We start from the raw sequence: 21890 nt of genomic DNA, 5'->3' as shown, positions 1-21890 counted from the left end.
TTAAGAATGCACCTTTTTTCCTAGTGAGGCTGTACTCATATTAACACAAGGGTGTTATGAAGACTAGTTAATATTTATACACTCTTCAAAGGACCTGCCATTATCTGCAAAGGCTTATCTAATTCTGGGCTGTTTTAAGAAAGGTAAGAGATACTGTTGGCCTGGGATCGGTAGCTTTCACTCACAAACCTTTTGACTGGAATGAGTTAACACATTTCAGCAAACACTTGTACTGAAATAGCCAGAAAAAAAGGCAGGGGCACTACCATATTCAAACAAAATTGTTTTATTGAGAGTGTAAATGGAAATTTCTTCATATTGCTTTGATGAAATGACAGACAGCAGCTGTAGACAAATATGCTTTTTTTTTTTTTTAAACAAATGAAAATGGATAAGGTAAAAATAAAGCTTTTTTACTTGTACCTTTAAGCAACATAATCACAATATATACACACAAAGAAAGCTAAAATAAAGCTATGTTGAAACCAAAGCGTTTCAATCAATACATTAGATAATTACAGCTTGTGTCAATAAATACCCAGTTTTTAAACTGTTTAACAGGCAACTTTTTACATAGATACAGAGAGAGGAAAATATATATATTTACAGTTCAGTGCCCTGAAGAAGGGAGAAAAAGAACCAATTTTTTTTTTTTTTTGGCACCAACACAAATAAAATGAATAAATTATAGAAAAAAAAAATCCATGAAGGCAGGAATCTTTATCTCCATCGTTCACCTTTAAAATGATAGATATGCAGAGAAACCTAGGAATGTTCTAAAACAGAATCTTACATTAGTGCCAATAAATAGAGAATGGTACCGGACACTTTTTGTCAGTATTTTTGATGCTGTCTGAAGAATACAAACTACCACCAATTAGATAATTGAATGGGATTTTCACAACAAAGAAAAATTCTTGAAATCCTCCATCTGCCAGTAGTTCACCTACAATGGCCCTCCTGCATGGCAGTCAAGTCCCATCCAGCAACTCTTGCTAGGTAAGACTTGTATGCAAGTGTACCATTGCTCTGCACAGCACAGTGCAGGGTCCTCAGTGAGGGTTCCAGTGTGGAAGGAATGCTGGGGGCTCAGTCAGGGTAGCTGGGGCTCCAGGAGCGAAGATGCAGGCTGTCCCAGAGAGGCCAGTGGAGTCTGATGAAGTTAAATCAGACAGCACCAATGGACTCCTGAGCAATACAACCTGCAGCTATACAGAAACCCAGCTATTAGTCACAGCTGCAAAGGGTCACAGTTCAATTTGTGTTGTTATATGTCCATTTAAAAGTTGACCAGCTCAGTACAAGCAAAGATCTACAATGGACAAAATAGCTCTCCTGGTATGTGAGAATTTCCTAATTGCTGGTAGCTGTGAACAGCTTGCCGTGGCAATTAGAATACCAAATAATCATTTATTAACTAGCAGGTACAAACCATTGTAATCTCTACAGTCAGCTAGATTTATAGTTCAGCCAATGGAAGTGTTTTGCCTCAGCTTTTCATAAGGGTTTTTGTTTTAGCCTAAAATCAGTCAAAGTGACACCATCTTTTCTTGCTTGGGAGTCTGCCTATGCTAGCCTAGTCAGTAAAGCAGACACCACGGGGTTATACTCAGAGTATGGAGTCGCTACATGCACCACTTTTGTTTAAAACAGCTAGAGCTGGACATTGAACTCAAGGTACACCAGGCTTTAAAAAGAACAAAATATGTTCCCTAGCCCCCATTTGGCTATTGCTCAAGTACAGGTATCACTGTATCACATACAAGAATTTAATCTTTTAAACCTATTTTTAAAGCTGGTAGATTTATACCATGATACCGGGATATACAAACTAGACCAACACACATGAGTACTGTTGGCACAGGCACTTAGTGTACTGCTAAAATACAGATTATGTCCAATTATATGTAATGGCCAGTGACCTGTTTTCAGACTGATTTAAACACACGTGCCTAAGAAGGCCTCTGATACCCTTTAAAATGATACTATTTGATTTCTTATTTTTTTTTTTTTAAAAGATGCTCCAAATTATTCAGCTTTACTTTTTTATGTTAGGTTTTTCTAAAACGTATAAAAGCAATAAATAATCCAATACCTTCGTTTTCATCTAATTGACTTGCATCACTTTACCTATAAAATGCATATAAATAGTCTGGCCCACTATGTTTTATAATGGTTAGACCTTTGACACTTCAGTGTACTAAGGAGCACTTAAATCGGGAGCGTGAGCAGTGTTGCTATCGTCGGCTTTGCTCTCAAAGTTCTACAGGCTGGAAACATCCTCCTCATTACATCTGCTGCTGCTAATGGTTCCTCTGCATATTCAGGCACCATAATAGATCATCATCGATCTGATGGCCAAATCCTTAGGCGATTAAATAAAATTATAAATTAATTTACAAAAAAAGTTTTTTTAAATATAGTTAGTTCATATTATTTCTTGACAAGTTTAGGGGGGTTGTTTTCCATAGCAGAATTATGGACCTCACACAACATTGTATAATCCCATCCATGAAAGCATTTTTAGCTACCAAGAGGATGTTTTTAATTATGAAAAAACCCCAACCCCAACCCCTCCCCCCCCCCAACTTCACCTGGCTTAGGCTCTTTTAGAAATGTTATGCAAAGACGGAAAAGATATCTTACCATCTCTAAAGTTAATACCTTTCCGCCTCGTTTAAAAAACAGTGTTGTTGTCTTTAGGATCTGTGCTGCTAAAGACTTTTATTGCACTTCCAGGTTATTAATAAACCACAGTGCTATTCATGTACTAAAAGGTAAAAAATAAATAAATACAGATATATTATGTAAAAAATATGATTGTACACATAATACATCTGAGGTATTACCAATTTAAATAAGGTTTCATGCTAGTTCAAGCTTCGGTGGCTATTTAAATTCTGGAATTTGCAATAAATAGGTGAAAATGATTATGGATCTAGTGTATGGATCTTTTCTGTAAACCTCTTCAGATTTAAACGTAAGAGTATGGCAGGCTCACTCTTATGCAAATCATTTTTCACAATAAATATGGATTCAAAAGTTGTTTTAAAAAGTTTCTGCAACACTGAATAGTTTCTAGAAGGGGCTGTTGTGTATGACTGGCAATGTTAACAAGGAGTATTTCTTAATAGGTCTTTTTATACAAAACACAGGTAAATTCGTACTTGAAAGTCTATTTTTTCCAAATTATGAAAGTTTATAAATTTTGCACAAACAGCAAGGGAACTGATTGTAGCTGCAGTATTTCAAAGTGTCCATGTTCTATAAAGACAAAAAATAATTTGTCTGCTTAGAAAGCTTTTTTGTAGTATTTTCTCCTTCAGTGAAAGTTTGCTCAGTACTTCAGTTTTAATTTCAGTTTTCCTTCTTTTTTTTAAACTTTCACTGTTTCCATTAGTGATGACTTAATGGCATCTTCTAAAAGCTGATTGTCTGTGAAAGGGACTGGGGTTTCTGGGACAGATTCAGACAAGCCAATTAGAGACTCCAGGAAACAGGTGCTCTGGTCTCCTGCCTGGGGAAAGCCAGGAAAATTAGGTAACTGAAACTGCAATGCTGAAAAGTTATCAAGGTTCTCATATTCCTTTAACGAGTTATAAAGAGGTCCCAAGTTGTAGTCGGAAAATGACTGAAAAAGATCCAAGGAGTCAGAGGAAAGGCTGAGATCTGTGTAGCTCTTTGAGCACTGCTCTGCAGAGGATGACATGCAGCAAGAAAGCCCATCACAGTGTGTATCAGCAGTTTCATCTAAAAAACAACCAGCATCCTGATTGGCATTTTCATCCAGGCATTCGGAGATGTTTGACAAATGGCCAGAGTACTTTCCAGTGCTGAGTTTTTCAGCAGTTGTACCACATTGGTCTTCAATGTTAGCACTAAAGAAGTCAGCAGGATGGAAACAGCTCAAGTTGTCTTGGCAATTATTACTGTTGTCTTCGATGTCGGAATCATTGAAGTGGAGTATTCTTGCCAGGCCGTCGTCATCAATATCAGACTGAGACTTATCTGATGGGACACTCTCGTACTGTTCTTCTGAATCCTCGCTCTGAATGGATGAAATCGAAGAGTCTGTCATATCACTACTACAGCTATTCTCCCCAACAGTCTCCAGGTCCATGTTGAACTGAAAGGCTGGAGTCAGTGGGACAGCTCTTTCCTCAAACACGTTTTTCCCTGCCGAACAGCCAAACTGATGGAGCCTGTCCCGGAATGATGATTCGGGTTCTACATTCCTTTCGCTGCTCTGCTGGTTCTTTTCCAGTTCCAGTTTCATGATGGTGTGGATAAAGTGAGTTTGCACTCTAGCCTGGTTAAATTCTATTCTCCCTTCCGTATTTCCACAGCCATCTTTTGTGCAGCCACAAGGGAACGAAGTGTGATCCATCTGCCAGGAAGCAAAGAAGACAACACTGTTAGATTTGGGAGACTCTACCTCTGCTTAGGTGCTGTAAGGCACAGGGCCCATAAACCCCAGCATAATGTAAAAGAAAGTGACTGCAAGCTATGAGAAACCCCAAAACTACAGCATAGCAAGATCTATATAGCAGAAATGGCCTTATTCAGTGATTCTGAGAAGCCATCTTCATAACAGGGCATACCAGCTAGCAGGCAAAAACAAAACACTCTTTAGAAGAAGGATAGGTCTCAGTACAACTTAAGACCAAAGGAGCTGAAAAGATCTAATGGGTAAAGCATATATCCTTTCAAAGGAAGTGTGTGTGGAAAATGTTGGACAAATAATATAAATAGCTATGTATTGATTATATCATATGCATATGTAACAAGAGCCATTGGGACAGTCACTGGAGACTGACTCCAGGACCCAGGCTGGTAATAAGCAGAGCTTCTACCGTCTGAAGTAAACGAGTAATTGCCGTAACTCGCACCTGCGGTCGATTCACCCTCTGAGGACCAGCCACTAGAGGGAGATGTGTAAAATGTGCTGTACAGTATCAGAGGGGCAGCCGTATTAGTCTGGGTCTGTAAAAGCAGCAAAGCGTCCTGTGGCACCTTATAGACTAACAGACGTATTGGAGCATGAGCTTTCGTAGGTGAATACCCACTTCATCAGATGCATGTAGTACACCCACGAAAGCTCATGCTCCAATATGTCTGTTAGTCTATAAGGTGCCACAGGACTCTTTGCTGTATAGTAGGTTGCACACTCTCCACACACTTCTATCCCCACAGCCATGAAATATAATGAATTAACATTTCAAAATCCATGGAATATATCTCGCAGAACGTACTTCAAGAGGCAAGCAGCTCCAAGGAAAAACTGAACACGAATTCCTAAACAGAATTACACCAAGAGGGTGATACAGGCCAACTCAATCTGAAGTTACCTACAGGCAGAAACTTGAAGTTGGCACGCCAAACTCATCTCTTGGGGGTGGGAGTGTTTTTAAAAATGGAGGAGGACTCTGAAGATTGGGTGAAGCTACGCATGACATCACATGCTATAGACTGTTAGCCCAGCTTGACCTCACTTCAGCATTGGGATATAAACTAAGAAAAGCCAGGAAATGCAAAGGGACATGATCAAGCCCTAACATGAGACCCAAACGTGTTGTTTAAGTTTGTGGGCTTGTGCCTCTGATGCCGCTCTCTGCTCTAGCTGCCTGCTTGGTTTTGGCAAGCCAGTTGAACATTTAATATGCATCAGTCCTGCTTTAAGTGATCAGTATGGGAGTACAGATTTCCACACGTGGTGGATTTGCAGAAACATTCAGAATAGAAGGGCCTTGGGACATGCCCATGAGTGCAAAGAAATGCAACACCCATTGGACATCCCAAGGTGGGGGCTGTCCAGCAGAGATCATGGAACTTTATCTATACCGTTACCCTCATTTTATCTTATGCTCTTGAGAGGCGTAAGAAGGGCCTAGTTTTCTATGCTCAGAAATAGGTCACAAATATATGTACACATACACCATTTTTAAGGCAAGTAGCCAGAGCTCAGCCTGTCAATTTCAACAGCATCCCTTTGACAGTTGCCATTTTTTAAATGCAAGTTAGAATTAGTGCATTTTACAATCTGGCTCTGCAAGCAGGAGAACCTAATCTATACTGCACTTGCTCCTTGCTAGCTAACCTTCCCTGTCTGCTTTTCCTTCTGCTTGCGTCAAGTCTGCAGATGCTGCCAAAAAGCCTGGCCGTGTACATAGTTCCAGTCTGTGCAAGGACCCTTCTGATATTAAGTTTCAGCCTCGTCTCAGTCCCAGCCTCGCTCACAAATGTCCCTAATGGATGCAAGGCACGACGCACAGCCTGGGTGGCACAGCGAGCGGCACGTACCTGACATTTAATGCCTGCTAAGCTACAGCTGCAGGTCTCTGGATCGCAGAACTCCTGGCAGTCACAGCCGCAGTCTTCACGGGACAGGCGGATGCTGTGCAGCTCCCGTTTCTCCTCTCTGTCGATCTTCTTCACCCCCATCGTTTTGAGCAGAGCACGTCTCTTTTTGGCAGGGTAGGGCTGTAGGAAGAAGCCGTCCTCCAGCTCCACATTGCTCACATCCACGTCATCGTCAGATATGTCCTCAGTAGTGAGCTGGCTGGCCTCCTCAGACTCCGCCGTGCCGTTCACAGTCAGCTGTGCCCAAAGAACAGGAACACAGAGTCAGTGCACCAAATACACTAAAGAAATGCATCTCAACCTAGCCAACAGGCCGCTGTCCCAGCAAACACACACTTAGAACTAAGCCACAACAACAAATACATCCTTCCTCCCCTCCCCGGCTATTACTGCACTGTGCCTTTCCAAAATGGGTGTCTGCCATGTGCCTGGGGTAGAGGTGAAGAGACGGCTATGGGAAGAATCAGAGAATAGTGACCTAAAACTGGTGACCGAAATGCAGCAGCTTCTTGGGTGGTGAGGCAGACACCTAGTAAACTGCTCAAGTAGGAAGTGGAACATTTTGACCAAGGACACCAGGGCAAATCTTTACTCGTCTCAAGAGAGACGTGAGATGGCCACTGAGCATACAGGAACAAGGTCTCCTCTTGGTAAATTATATTAAATTAATGGAATTCAGTTTCTTTACTTTTGGAGAACAGAAGAGCTGAGCTGCTCATATCTGCATTTGAACACGTTTCTAGAGAATCTGGATATGTCAAAACTGATACTTAGACTTCTGAGAGGCCCCTAATGGTAAAGTGGCCATAAACTAATCATAAGCAAGGCTGCAGTTTAGTCACGGAGGTCACCAATTCTGTGACTTCCATAGACCTCTGTAACTTCAGCCACCCCTGGCTGGGAGCTGCGGGGTCCCCTGCTACCAGCGGTGGCAGGTGGCCTCCTGCAGCTCCCGGCCACCATGGGTGAAAGGGGGGACGCCCGCTGCTCTTCACAGCCCCAGGTGGCCCGGAGACCACTGCAGCTCTCCACTTGGGGAGGGGCAGGAGGGACTCCCCAAGATCCTGAGTTCAGAGCCCACAGCGGAGGGGAGCCCTGGAGCTCCCAGCCCATCCACAGCTGCTCAGGCTCCTCATTTTATCATGGATATTTTTAGGAACAGTCAGGGACAGGTCACAGCTTCCATAAATTTTTCATTATTGCCTGTGACCCATCTGTGACTTTTACTAAAAATATCCTTGACAAAATCTTTGCCTTAGTCATAAGGACTTGCACCAGCTAATGATAAATGATGCCACATATTATTACTCACCTTCCATTTCAATGCCTCCAGCTTCTCCTCTTTTAACCGCTCCTTGAGTTTCTCTCGCCGAACGTTCTCCTGTTCCTTTGAAAATTCTGCCAGTGTAAACTGCCTGGACGAACTGTGCTTGCTCATCATCCCCAGGGTACAGCCACCCCGGCTAGGCACGCTGGTGAACCCCTGGCAGCGTGGAAAGTAAAACACAGTGACCTGGTCGAACTCCACATTGTTCTTCTTTAACCGCTTGGTTTTCTTCAGGATGGATGTAGCTAGAAAGACAGAAATGAAAAAAAGGCACATGACATTCCTCTCCTATGAACAGATGTACATTAATGTTAACAGCTGCAAAACAGTGTAAGACTACATAAATCAACAAGTTACTATTAGGCCAGTATCTCAGCAGACAGATCTAAAGTGTAATATGCAAACACATTTCAAGGCAGGTGAAGGTGGTGCAAGAAATCATAGCCAATATATTTCTGCTAGCAAAGAACATTGATCTGTCTTGCTAAGAAGCAACTGCTTTTCTCCTCCTCACATTGATTTCCTCAAGAGCATTTACATTTTCTTCAAGTACAGCAGAGCATAACAAAACGGTGTGTGTGTGTGTGAGGGAGAGAAAGAGAGAGAGATTTTAAACACCTCATGGTGTGTGTGTGTGAGAGAGATTTTAAACACCTCAGTGTCCTCTCTATATGCTGTTAGCATCACAGCTTTTAGGGTACTTTGCATGTACTCAGATTTCTCTTTTGCAGACCCGCAAATAGTTTGCTTACTGCAGCTTATATGGGAGAGCACACAATTACCAACAGCTGCTTTTATGGTACTTCCTTTTGCAGCCACTGGGAGGAACTATGAATCTGTACTTTATTCTCAGGAGACTAATTTGAGAGCAGCTGCAAAGATATTAATCTTTATACAGGTGATCCCAATATAAACATTGGCAACATAACACTGTGGTTTATCTTAAACTGCTATAACATGCTTTATGTATTTAGAAAGTTTAAAATATAATCTCTCCAGAGATACCTCGTTTTGCATTGTCTAGTGTGAATATAAATATGTAACAGATCGGATTTACTAGTCTACAGGAGTAATTCCAGAATCACACTATTGCCCTGCACCTATCAGGACATGTAAAATGGAATGCAAAATTGTGGCAACATTGGTTAAAGGAATTACTTTTCCTGCAACATTAAACATGTTAGGAAGAACAGGCAGCAAAGGACTAAATTAGCTTGTTTCCCCACAATCTCTGCTAGATTCTCATAGAAGGTGGATGAAGTCCTAGTCCACAAAGAGATAATAAAATTTTAGAGCCCAAACCATTGACAATTATATAAACAGACCTCCCATGGCAGGCGGAAAGTCTCCAATTACTGGGGGGACATCTCTTTGCAATGACAATGGCCTCCCATCTCACTCTCTCAGCTAAAACAGCAATTTAAAAACTTGCCTTGTCTGTATATGAAAAGTTGCGCCAGAATTTATTCTACATCTTTCCAACTATACCGGTACAATGCCCTAGTGCAGACGCACTTATAATGGGGTAACTCTTGTTTACACTGGTTTAGCTTAAATCAGTAGTTTACCAAACCCTACTGTGCTAGGCACAGTATACACAGAGTAAGACAGTAAATGTCCTGAAGGAGCTTGGAATCTAACTACACGAGACAGAAGAATTATCTCCATTTTACAGATGGGAAGAGGCTTCAAAAAGATCCAGTGACTTGATCCTGCAAAGGGAATCACTGGCAGACTGTTCTGAACTCCGATCTCTGGATTCCAAAGCTAGACCTGAACCATCTCCTTCCTCCCCTGACCAGAACTACTATGTATATCGAATTGGAATGGCCACCTAAAAACTCAAAGGGTGTTTGCAGAGGTGGGGTGGGATCAGGTACCCCTGAAGCTTAGAGAAATGCAGAACTGGAGTTAGTCATGCCCACTTTTAACAGTAAGCCTCATTTACCAACAGACAAACATTTCTTAGTTTAGTCTAAAGGAGCACAGGTGCAGCTATGTTAGCAGCTTCTGCTAAACACATCAGCAAAGCTTTCAAGCTCTCATACTGCTCATTGTCATCATTTTAATGACATCTTTTCACTCGGTACGGCATTTTTGTGTAGTCTTGGCTTAACCATTTAAAAATATTTATTCTTTACCAGAACACCCCACCCACAAAAAATAAAATTAATACAATTATACTTTGCTTCCCCTTCCCCCTCATCCCCCCGCCCCCCCAAAAAAAATTTATTCTCATTCCTGACACTTTTTAATCAAGCCAGAGCATACAGAAAGCCATTGTTATTTCACAAAACCCAGAGGACAAAAAAGAATGAGACTCTTTATTATTACAAGACTTCTAATGCCTTCCCAGACCAGCGCATGTTTGTATATGTCTGCTAAGTGGACCTTAACTGCAAGATATTCGCAGGGCTCAAGTATAATTTACTTGGTAAAGCTATTTCCCTTAGCTGAAGATTACACGCATTGTAATTTTTGGATAACAAGCGAGGGAAGTTCTTATGTGTTTCCCCAAAGCAACCCAAACTGGTGGTAGCTGCTAGGAAAACAAAATAGCATTTGTCTGCACCAGCAATGTGTCAGATGTGTTACATTATGTGGCAAGTTCTCCAGTTTGCTTACAAAACCATTCTGAAGTGGTTTGTATTAACTAAGTAAGCCATTGGTTAATCACTTGTACCCTACTTTTTGTTTTTTTAAATGGGCACCTATAACTAACATTTAGGCCTCTAGTTGCCCATTTAGATACTCGAAGGTAGATTTAGGTACTTAACTTCAGGCTCCTAGCTTTGCAAATTAGGACCTCTATGCAAATTCAGAAAGGCCCTAATTGTTATAAAATACAGGAGTAAACAGTTGCAGAAAACTAGCCTTAAAATGCAGGCTAAGTAAATGGACCATATTTATAAAATTATATGCACTAGACTTCTTAGACTCATTCCATAGTTCACAATGAATAAATCAGTGTTTACCAAGATCTTGGGAGTGACTGTAATAACTAGCCACAGTAATAGTGCCATGTTTTAAAAATCTGTTTGCAAAGTCTTTGCACATATGTGGACTCCATGAGAATACAGCCTCACCATCTGGATATAACAACATATACTGCCGTGGGATACTTACGAGTGAAACTGGAGAGTAAGGCAGTGCTGGGCTTGCTGTCTCCCGGAGAGTTTTCCTCATCTGTTTCCCAACCTGACGAGGCCGAAGAAGAGGAGAAGGGGGAGCAGGAGGAAGAGGAGCAGTAGGCGGCATCATCCTCCAGTTCATCATACTTCCTTTTCAATACTCCACTCATGGTGATTCGGTATTTTTCATATAACTGAAAAATAAGGGAGAAAAGAAAAATAAAGCATGGGTGACAATGGATGTTTTTCACAAGGGGTGAAATTCGCTCCTGCGCAGGGAGCCAACACAAATACCAAATACCCCTTAAGCCTTATTTTGAGGGCTTCACTGGCATTTCAGTGGCTTCTGTGCCAGCTCTCTGCACGTGGCTAAGATTTACCCCTATGCACCTAAAGATCAGAGGGAAAGATGTTTAGGCCACTTACCTGTAAGTCACACATTTGCTACCTCACATTTGCAGGGCTGTTCCCTCATAATCTTAATAGGTGGTGGAGCACACCATGATTTCAGTTTCTACATCTATGAAAGCTGTCCCCTGATTTCCACCATAATACGAACAGTTACTGCTTAAACTGCTATGGTTTTTGAACACATCCAAGCTTCTCCCCTAGGTTAACACACACACATACACACACTCTCTCTCTCTCATTCATTCTATCAACAGAAATGTTAACAAACAATAAGTATTATATTTTGTGCAGTAAATCTTTTATGTTAACTCCTAACCCAAATCACTTATTAGGAAGTTACAGCTCTAGCTTCTTGCTAATTATAAAAAGAAGCCAGTTTGTTGAGAACAATCCGTTGCCATGATTTACTTGCTTCAGTCCCCTGGGGGCTTATTAAATGAAGCACTGAAATACAAATATATCAAATGCAAGAAACAACCCTTCCTCTCAGTTTCTTTCAGGTTCAGCCCACTGTTCACTAAACCATGCGTTTATTTTGTGTTATATATCACACACAGTACCAATTAAAAGCAATAGAGCTAATTAAAAAAAAAAGTAAGTCTCTACTTGAACAAAATTTAGAAATCCATAAATTTCCTTTTCCAACTTTCAACCCACCAAACAACTTCACATTTAATCCTTTAGCATCTTTAGAATAAGAATTTCCTGCAACAAAAAGACACTACACTTTGCATATAATATACTAACTGAATCGTATCACTTACTCTACAGCTCAGAATGCACTGAGTCAGAACACTTTTGGGGAGAATTCTGTTTGGACTACAGATCTTTTCTCCCTAGAAAACCCTAGATACAACAACCTGGATGCCTCTCTATTTTGATAGAAATCACCAATGGTGTATTTAGGTTTGAAGTGGGTGAGCATGTAACCAGACATCACAACAAGATTATTACTGGAAGAATGACTCACTATGATTCAAACCAGCGCATTTGTATATTTATCAGTAACAAACATGTGAGGCTACAAATCATGACATCCCAGAGCTAGAGTTCAGAAACTTCCTTTGGCAAGGAAATAGGTGCAGTTTATGAGAATCACCCACTCTTACTGACGGAGGGATGACACAGTGGGGCTCCAGTCACTTGGCATGACACAAGAACGGCTGCTTCTTAGTAAGCAATTTTAGCAGCCTATGAAACTAAGAGGCTATTATCAGAAAGTGTCGCTGAATGGTAAGAATGGAACTCGATCCCAAGTCCACACAGCCAAACACAGCTGACATGGGAAGCAAGATGAGCAGAAGGCTGCTGCCCCCTTCTCTTTTCCAGACGCCTTACAAAAAAAGGTCGACAATTAAAATACAAAATGTCACAGTTTAAGAATCGTTAGAAAACATCTAGTGAATGAACCTTGGTCATGGACACTAACGGTTACCAAGCTGCTTATTACCAAGTTACACAGAACTTGAACTGCACGGAATTCAGAGATCTCACACGATTGTTCCATTTAACATCCTTAATTCTAAAAAAACCCCAAAGGCATCCTTTAACGCCATGCTAACTTAGAACACAAGGACGTGTTGGATATGTATTAAAAACAGGCTTGCAATCTTACAAAGCCCAGTGTTATACCTGACTGCCAAAAACTCTCCTCCCCAATCAAGGTTAGACTTTTCTATTAGCACACGTGTTTGTGACCATAATTGTATTACTACCTCTTTCCTTTGCATGTCTAGTCTGTTAATTCTTCTTTAAAAGCTCCTGTCAAGTGTGGGCACACAGCAAAATAAAATAAAATAAAATAAAAAAATGCATATTTCAAAACCTTTTCATGAGGGGATTTTAACATTTCAATGGCACTGCATAAGAATACTTAGCGCATCTATATAGCTCTTTACATCTTCAAAGCTCTATACAAACACTAATTAATTATGTTGACAAACAGCTTTCCATAGACAATAGTCTCTAAAAGGTTAAAAATTGCTGGCTGTAATGGCCCTTTGGTTATAAGAAAGTTAATCATTTACTGCAGCATGTCTGTTAGTGGGGCTTCAAAGGCACTAGGCTACGCAACTTTCTAATCTGAAATTGGGTTCACTAAAGAGCATTTTTCATACAGTATTTTCATACTAGGGAAAAACTAACTGTTTCCCCAGCCTCTTTTTACACTCTTTGTTGACAGCTCTAACATGACAAGGAGACAGAACTAACATTGCAGGTGGTTTAGCCATAGTTGTTTTTTTTTGGCCTTAATCCAAAACAGATGGGAGGGTGGTGGATTTGGATCTCTTCCATCAGTAACACCACATGTACTACCTGACACCTGGCTTAACCCCTTTGCTACTTTCCATTGAGCTATTCAGCAAGAACTCCACAGTGACCACATGGAAGCTTTGCTGTTAGTATAAATTCTCACTGTACTTATGTGCTTTCTCCCCCATTTTACAAAATGATCTTGGCAGCTTAAAAAACAAAAACCACCCATCTTCTCAGGGTGGGGGTTGAAAGAAGCTCTGTGCAGAAGTCTGAGGTTGTATTCAGCTCCGTTTTACAAGTCTGTTCCAATGATATCGTTGGAAAATCAGGAGTGACTGAGCTAGACTCAACTACTCCTTCCTCTATTGTTTGTTTGATTTCCCTCCTCCTATTTCAGAGCACTGGGGTGGAGCGGGAAGTAATTTAAAGCAGCCCCAGTCGTGTTAAGGAGTAATCACTCTTCACTTTCTCATGCCTCTGTGCTTGTGGACAGCTCATTTGTAAAGCATACATGTGTATGCAGCCTGACAGCTGCTCCTTACGTCACAGTCACCTTCCACCCCAACATGCAGACTTTACAGCTACATCATTTGCAAGGGATCCCACATTTTAAACAAACAGGCAGAAAAGTAACCCCTCTCTTTGCTTGTGCCATCTGAGCCAGCCCAATGGCTACTATGACAGATGTCAAGCAGCAAACACAGGAAATTTGTGGAATGGTCAAGGTCGCACTACAAAAAAGATAAATAAGGAAATAACATAGATCATGTCATGCTCACTTAAAGCAAAGCCCTGCCCCCCCACCTCCCCGAACAATGTAAACTACTGCTTTGGAGGAGTGTTACCTTTGAAATCTGTGCTCACAGACCACCTACACTGGAATCAGCCACAACCATCTTCCAACCCCGCCTGACCAACAGCCAAATTCTGGCCTCTCTTCCATCTCCCTGATTGCTCAGTCACTAATCTGCGCCTCAAGAGATACGTTTGGCAGTTTGGTGGTACTGACAGGCTACCACTGGGCATAAAAGAGAACCAAGACCACAACAGTTTCACTTGCAGGCAAAAAGGTGGCACATTAGAAATACTGAAAGCAAAGGCTACAACAACATACCTGATTGCTTACAAGTTACATTTGTTTTTATTTCGTTTAATTGGCCTGTACATGCACTTCCAAGATGACACTCAAAGTTGGCTGGTCTAAATGGCTGTTGACAGTGGGCTCATTATAAAGTGGGAAAGTATCAATGTGAAAATCAACACTGACCAGAGAACACATGAATAAGGCACATACACTGGTCTGTTTATAAGGACACAGCAAATCATGTTACAGATAAACAGATGGCCTTAATGATTGTTGGACTGAAGCACAAAACCATGATCAAGGTAGGCTGTAATTTTGGATTACCTAATGGAATGAAGTCCAGTATAAAATGCTCACCCTGCATAAGGTATTTTCCCCCAAGAGTGGGAAGAAGGAAAAAAACGTATCACTTCTCTTCATAAGAATGAAGTGAGCTAAACATTTAGGGAAAAAAATAACCCACTACAGCATGACAAAGTTATTTCAAATATTTTATTGCATTGTCAATGCATAAGTAGAGATCATGCAAACATAGTTCTTGATTAATGGCAAAAAGCTTTTACTGAAACTGCTCCCACCCTTACCCAAAGCATTTTTCCCTTTTCTGTTTTTGATTTCAAGATGGAACATTTCCCCAGATAGAGTTTTAAAAACTTTTTCATGAACTATACAGATATAGTGAAGCTGCATCCTCAGCGTCTGGTTGCACCCACCCAAAAAGAAAATCCTACAGAATAGAGTTAAACATTTGAGGTAAAGCCAATCACTTTTCTGTGACAGCAGAATTCGGCCCAGGGATCTGAACACCACCTTGAAACTCTGATGTCTCAGCCTGTTGAATGATCAGCCAATAAAACCTGAATGCCAATTTATGCCCAGTGAGGATATTTTAATTGCAGTAATTCCACAATTAAAATATCTGTATCAGACATAAATATGCTTTTAAGAATAAGCCACCAAAACTACAGAGCAGCTTGAGAAAGGGTCCTATTCTTGCACTCTCAAAGTCTGCAAATACCATATACACTTTTTTTTTTTATACATAACCTGAAATAAAATAATCCCATCTCCCTTTTGGTTGCCAAAAAAGACATTCTGTTCTTGGCTAAGGCTCCTTATTCATCTATTTTACTGAAAACAGGTTTTTGAACAAGTACATAATGCGATGGATGAAACCCGCAGGAATTCCACTAGCACCGCAACTCCCACTATCTTGGGAATACTTTCTAACAAATATTTAGCTCAGATGTGCATTCCTCTCTCTTTTTTTTGAGCATCAAACTTGGGGCAGAGGGGGGATGTCTAGTGGGGGAAGGGGAATTGAAACGGCTAAATCCTATTTCTGGCACTCAGCAAGTCGCAAGGCAAAGCCCTAGTACACTGGAATGCAAGGAATTAATGTTTTAACTATCCTACTCTTGGACTACATGTAAACAGTAAATATTTCAAGTAATTTAGATTTAAGAAGATTTGGCATTTCTTTGGTCAACCAGAGGAAAAGCAACCAAAAACAATAGTGTTCCTTTAGTCTATTTATAACTAACCCCACAATAAATTATGTTTGTGTATGCAAGTTGCTGGTCATTTTACTGCAGAATATAAACTATTTGCATTTTTACTTCATAGCTGTTATATGCAATTGTACAACTGAAGGGTTGCAAGGTAATCAACCAAGTCAAACTACAGAAACTTCTTATACTAGATCCAGTTGCTGTAGGTTCTGCATTCACTAGTACCAGGTTGGACATCCATGCTTATAAAGAGCATCAGAAAGGACATCAGTCTGCAGTGACGTTTTAAAGTTTGGTTTCATGTCCGAGGAGCCAATGCATGAAGGAATTCAAGATTTGTGCAAAGTGCAGCTCTACTCTGAAAAGCAACTTCGTAAAAATGTTGTTATGGACTTAAATATTTGTTTTTCAGTAACTTTCAGATCAAATCTGTTCCATTTACAAGTAAAAAGATGCCAGCTCTGCATGCAACCTGGAATCCGAAAGTCTAGGTGGGTTCTTTCTGGCTCATGGATCAATAACAACAAAGAGTCTGCAACTGGAAATTAGTTAGCAATTCTGTTGATCCATGAGTCACATTAGAATCCAGCTCTGTCCCCCAGGGCTATGGTGGGTCTGCATGTCTGACGAGAGCAAATATTAGTTTAAAAACACCACCATGTATTTTAGTTGGGAAGGACACTGAATACACTCACAGAGCAAGTCTGGAGTAAGACAGTGCAATTTTTACAGTCTCTCTTTAGACTAGGTGGCACTCATTTACATGCCTCTGTTGACTGCAGGTCAGATGACCCTGGTATCTAGCATTAACAAAAATTGGTATAGAGTACAGCTTTTAATTTAACCATCTGAATATCAGATATCTAAAAACAGAGGTGCTTTCACTGAAGCTTCTAGATTACTTAATAATCAGTATTCTCCTGGCATTGATTCACTGAGCATCCATTCATTTAACTATTTTAATTTTCTGGATATTGAGTGGTTTCCATAGCACGCTGTTACATGGTCTCACCTTATAATATCACCAGGTTTGATGTAGGCATTTTGAGGAAGCTACCATAAAAAGAACCACCCTATAAAGGAAAGTGCAAGAAAAAAGGTTGTCTCCCTCCCAGTTTCCTGCTCAAGCATGGAGTGAGAAGCAAGGGATAACCAGCCTCACAGACCGTATTCCAAGAAACACAAGCCTTGCTTTCCAGTTCAAACTAGATCATTTTAACCCAGCTGGGTATGGTTTCATAACCTTACTCTGGGTAAAAATAGACTCTGCCTACCATGCAACAGCAAAAACTGAACTAGTCAGTGCCACAGAATAAAAGCATGAATCAGTTTATAGTGCAAGTTTATTCCTATGCCAAAATATTTTTCATAGGAAGAATTTAAGAACTTTCTCTAACACTTTTCAAAAAGCCAAGCCTGTACTTTCCCCACCATGCCATTATCTCTTGTTCACAACTGGAAAGGTAAATAAAAACAGCAAAATACATAGGAGATTATCCAATCTGGCTGCTAAGAAATCAAACTTCCAGGTCTACTTGACAGGGATCTTACTATAACAAATATGAAAATACAGTGTGCACTTTGTCTAGGAAAATCCTCTATTTGATTACCCCTTATGAATAATTCACAACAGGTTTCCATATTTGTCCTTGAGTAGGTACACTCTGTACATTACCTTTTCTCCTATGTGTGCACACTTTTCCTGCACTAAATTATTAAAAGGCTTGCCAGCAGCTGTATGGTCTATTAGAATGAAACACACATCTACCAGATCCTAAAACAAACCTCCCAACCCTGATGGCTTCACTTAAAATTGCTTAGCAAAAGCTCCAGTTGTAAAATGTTAGATGACTCGTTAGTTCAATGCAACAAATAACTACATATTTACATTTGTAGATGGCTAGAAACATTTTCTGTTGATTCCAATGATTTTTTTAATTGGACATTTTACTAGGACATCATTACTTTAGAAAAAAGTTTTCATGCATATCAATCTTTTTCTAAGACTAGATTGTATAATGTGGGTGTGACATACAATCTAAAGACAACCTGTTTGGTCTGAGGGGGAAAATACACATTCATGAAACTTTACCATTTTAATCCAGATATAAACTTGAAGAAAAGTCAGATTGTTTACTTAAAAAATTAAGACAAGAGCCACTGCTCTGGGAAGATGAAACTGATTTGCATACAGTTCACAGAAAAAGTAACAGGCTGTGGGGGTAAAAGCACCTCCCTGTCTGGTGTTTGGACAGCAGGACAATGCAGCTGATCAATTTGTCTCTAAACCAGTAGGTGTTGCTGTGGCAATGGAAAAATACTGTCAGTTTTGCAAATTTGGGCGTTATAACTATCAAGTGCCCCCATTTCTTCGAATATCAACAGAAAATTCAAACTGCAGCCTTCAAACATGGAGAGCATTAGGCTCTTTTTGTCAAGACAAAACTGAGTGTCACCACCAAAATGAAAAGTTATTTTCTACATTTACATTTATAGTGTGAAACCAGTTTGATGCATGAGCAGCATTAATATATCCTTAAGGAATGCCATATAATAAATGCTCTGGTTGCTTTTCTCCTGTTGCCACTGATGTGAGAATACTGAAGCTATTTCAGACACCACCTGGGCATCTAGAAACGAACCTGATTTTAATCGTGAGTCAAGGGCAGAAAACTACATCCAAAGGCATCTCCACTAGCTTGCCTACTGGGAAGGGATCTTATGCAGCAGTCTATGTGACAGAATGGAAAACCTTCAGTTTAATTTCCTCAGTGGATGAAACAATGTTAGTGTCCGCCTGGGACCACGGAAGGAAGAGAAAAGGAGGCATCAAATTCTTTAAAAGCAGTAGAAATCCCCTGCCTTGTTAATTTGCCCAGAGGGAATGTGCATTCCCTTCAGAAGAGACAGCCCAGCATGGAGCCAGAGATCATTATCTCTTCGGGCTGGGGGGGACCTGGGCTCCTTAATTAATTCTTTTGAACTGATTTGCTGCCCATCACTCCAGGAGATGGGGAGGGGACGGGACGGGACGGGACGGCTCTCAGTGCAGCCGCTGTGAGCGAGAGGAACTTTTGCCAGCTACATGTGACTGACCACGGCCCTGGGGCCACCAGCGCCTTGTACAATCGGGGGCTCGGGTTATTGGGCAGGCAGCGCGCTCCGCAGTCACGTACGGGGAGCAAGGGCCGGGACACCCCCCGCCCCCGTCCTCGTCCCCCGGGGCAACCGGTAACGCTGGGAACCATGACACCCCCCACCCCGGCGAGGGACCCTCGCGCGGCTGCACCAGTCCCCCGCCGCCATCTCGCACTGTGCTCCCCACCCCGACGGGAAGGGGGCGCTACCCCCCAACGCATTTCCGCCCCCACACCAGCCCCCGACACTGGCCTGTCCCCCCCTTTCCCATGCGAGGTCCCGAGCCGGCGCCCACTTTACGCCCCCTTCTCCCGGCTCCCAGGTCCCGCGTCTCGGCAGCGCCCCCGTCCGGCGACTCAGCTCCCCCTGCCGTGCGCCTGGGGCGCCCCTACTCCGCTCTCGGGTGCAAGCCCCCCTAGGTTATCTGCGCCCCCCGCCCCCTCCAGTCCGGGGCGTCTCTGGTGCGCCCCCCCCTCCCCAGCTCCTCACCCCTTCTAGTCCGAGGTATCTCGGCTGCGCCCCCCCAGCTCCCCGCCCCCTCCAGTCCCGGGCATCTCGGCTGCGCCCCCCAGGTCCCTGCCCCCTCCAGTCTCGGGTATCTCGGTTGCGCCCCCAACTCCCCGCCCCCTCCAGTCCGGGGCGTCTCTGGTGCGCCCCCCTCCCCAGCTCCCCGCCCCCCTCCAGTCCGGGGCGTCTCTGGTACGCCCCCCTCCCCGGGTCCTCCCGCAGCGCCCCCTCTAGCCCTGGGTGCCCCCCTCCCGCTCTGGTGCCTCTGCTGCTCCCTCTTCCTCTCCCCAAGAGCTGCAGCTGCGCTGGAGCCAGCCCGAGCCCCGGAGACCTTCCCCCTCCCCAAAGTCACCCCGACCCCCCAGCCCCTCCGGAGCCAGGCACCGTCCCCCCGAGAGAGCAGCAGCCGGAGACACCTACCTGCGCCTGGGTTCCGGGGGCGGCGAGCGAGGGAGACGGCGGGGCGCCGAGTAGGCGCCAGCAGCCCCGGCGGATCGGCTCCGGGCTCCGCAGCTGGCAGGACGGAGCCTTCGCTCAGCCTCGCATCGTCTAGACGAGCTGCTGCTGCTGTGCCTGGAGCTGCGGAAGGACTGGCTGTGCCTGGCTCGGCTCTGCGCCTCCCTCCTCCTCCGGGCGCAGCAGCGCTGCCCTTTTTCGTCAGTGGAAAACTCCTGGGCGCTGACGCAGGCGGTGACAAGGGAGCCGGAGCCAGAACCCTGCCTGCCTCCAGCCCACACTCTGCTTCCTGCTCCCTCCCTCGGCGCAGCCCGGGAGCAGAGCGAGTCCTACCTCCCGTCCAAGAGAGAAATTACAAGGAGCAGGGAAAGGGGAGAGAATGAGTCAGTGTCTGGCTGCTGGAAGAGGCCCCGACTGACATCAAGGGCTCCTGTGTTCAGGGGGACAACATGGTACACACCTAACAACAATCGGGGGCGGGGGGCGGGAAGGGCTTCAGACTCAGGACTCCTGGGTTCTAGCTCAGATGCCCTTCCTGATTAACTGAGTGACCTTTGACGTCATGTCACCTAACAGAGCCTTGGTTTGACCAAATGCGGAGATTGGATATCCAGATGCTAGGTTCCCTTCTCTGTTGGTCCTTTGATCCTGGGCAGTTGATCTCGGCACCGTGCCTCAGTTTCCCAGTCTGTCATGGGGAGGACAATTATACCTGTCCAACTTTGTGATAAAGGGTTCCAAGATCTATGTAGCTGAAAAAATGCTAAGTGTTACATCAACAAGACCAACATTACAGAGTCCTTTGGGTGTAGCGTGGCCAGAGGTTCCGATTTTATAGTGACAGTCCCGATATTAGGGGATTTTTCTTATATAGGCGCCTATTACCCCGCATCCGACGCATGCATACATCCGACGAAGTGGGTATTCACCCACAAAAACTCATGCTCCAATACATCTGTTAGTCTATAAGGTGCCACAGGACTCTTTGTTTCTTTTTACAGATCCAGACTAACACAGCTACTCCTCTGATACTTATTACCCCGCACTCCCCCCCTCATCCCGATTTTTCACACTTACTATCTGGTCACCCTATTTGGGTGCCACAGGCAAAAGGTGCTATATGGTATTTTACAAGCAATAGATGTACAATATCTATGAAAGGCAGCCACTTGAAGGGTGGAAAGCAGCAGACAACTGGTAGATAAAAGGAAGGACATCTTTAGCCAAGGATGCATAAGCAGGAGAAACAGCACTACTTATAGAGCATGCACTGGAATCTTTACTGTCCTGGTGGCACAACTGGGACATTGGTTTTGAAGGCCTCTTCTGAAAAAAAACCCCATGCCATATGTACTTCCCTTTGCAGTCCAGCATTGAACCTTTGGTGCCAGGATGTTTATTGCTTTGAAATACCACTGAGCTATAGGAAGGTTTGTTAGAGGATGACACATTGGGGTTTCACTGTATAATAAAGAAGGGGGAGGGAGAGGAAGGGGTATCACCTTTTTGTTAAGGTGCTTTCTGCTTGAGATGCATTATTTAGAGGATTCCTAAAGACAAATTAACAAAGGGGATGGTTCCACTTCAAAGAGAGATGACCCTGATAAAAGTCATGTGGGCTGGAGTGAAGAGACATTTGCCTATGCCAGCCTACCTTTGTGGGGTAGCATTTAAACTTAAAGTGCTAGCTGAGAGTATGAATGCAATTA

At 42.9% G+C, this 21890-nt stretch overlaps 1 protein-coding gene across 1 annotated transcript; it reads right to left on the bottom strand.

Annotated features, from left to right (window-relative positions):
* Nucleotides 1–270: 270 nt before the first annotated feature.
* On the bottom strand, nucleotides 271–20346 carry CSRNP1 (cysteine and serine rich nuclear protein 1). Its single transcript, XM_032800824.2, has 5 exons — nucleotides 20146–20346; nucleotides 10814–11012; nucleotides 7673–7932; nucleotides 6301–6597; nucleotides 271–4387 (listed from the first exon to the last, which is right to left on the bottom strand). The coding sequence occupies exons 2-5, from the start codon at nucleotides 10986–10988 to the stop codon at nucleotides 3377–3379; spliced, it is 1743 nt and encodes a 580-aa protein (XP_032656715.1). The 5' UTR covers nucleotides 10989–11012; nucleotides 20146–20346; the 3' UTR covers nucleotides 271–3376.
* Between the last annotated feature and the right edge of the window lie 1544 nt (nucleotides 20347–21890).

The sequence above is a fragment of the Chelonoidis abingdonii genome, chromosome 2 (assembly GCF_003597395.2).
Source record: "Chelonoidis abingdonii isolate Lonesome George chromosome 2, CheloAbing_2.0, whole genome shotgun sequence".
NCBI classification, from domain to species: domain Eukaryota; kingdom Metazoa; phylum Chordata; order Testudines; family Testudinidae; genus Chelonoidis; species Chelonoidis abingdonii.
Note: the sequence above shows the minus strand (reverse complement) of the source record. Positions and strands in the feature narration are given on the sequence as shown.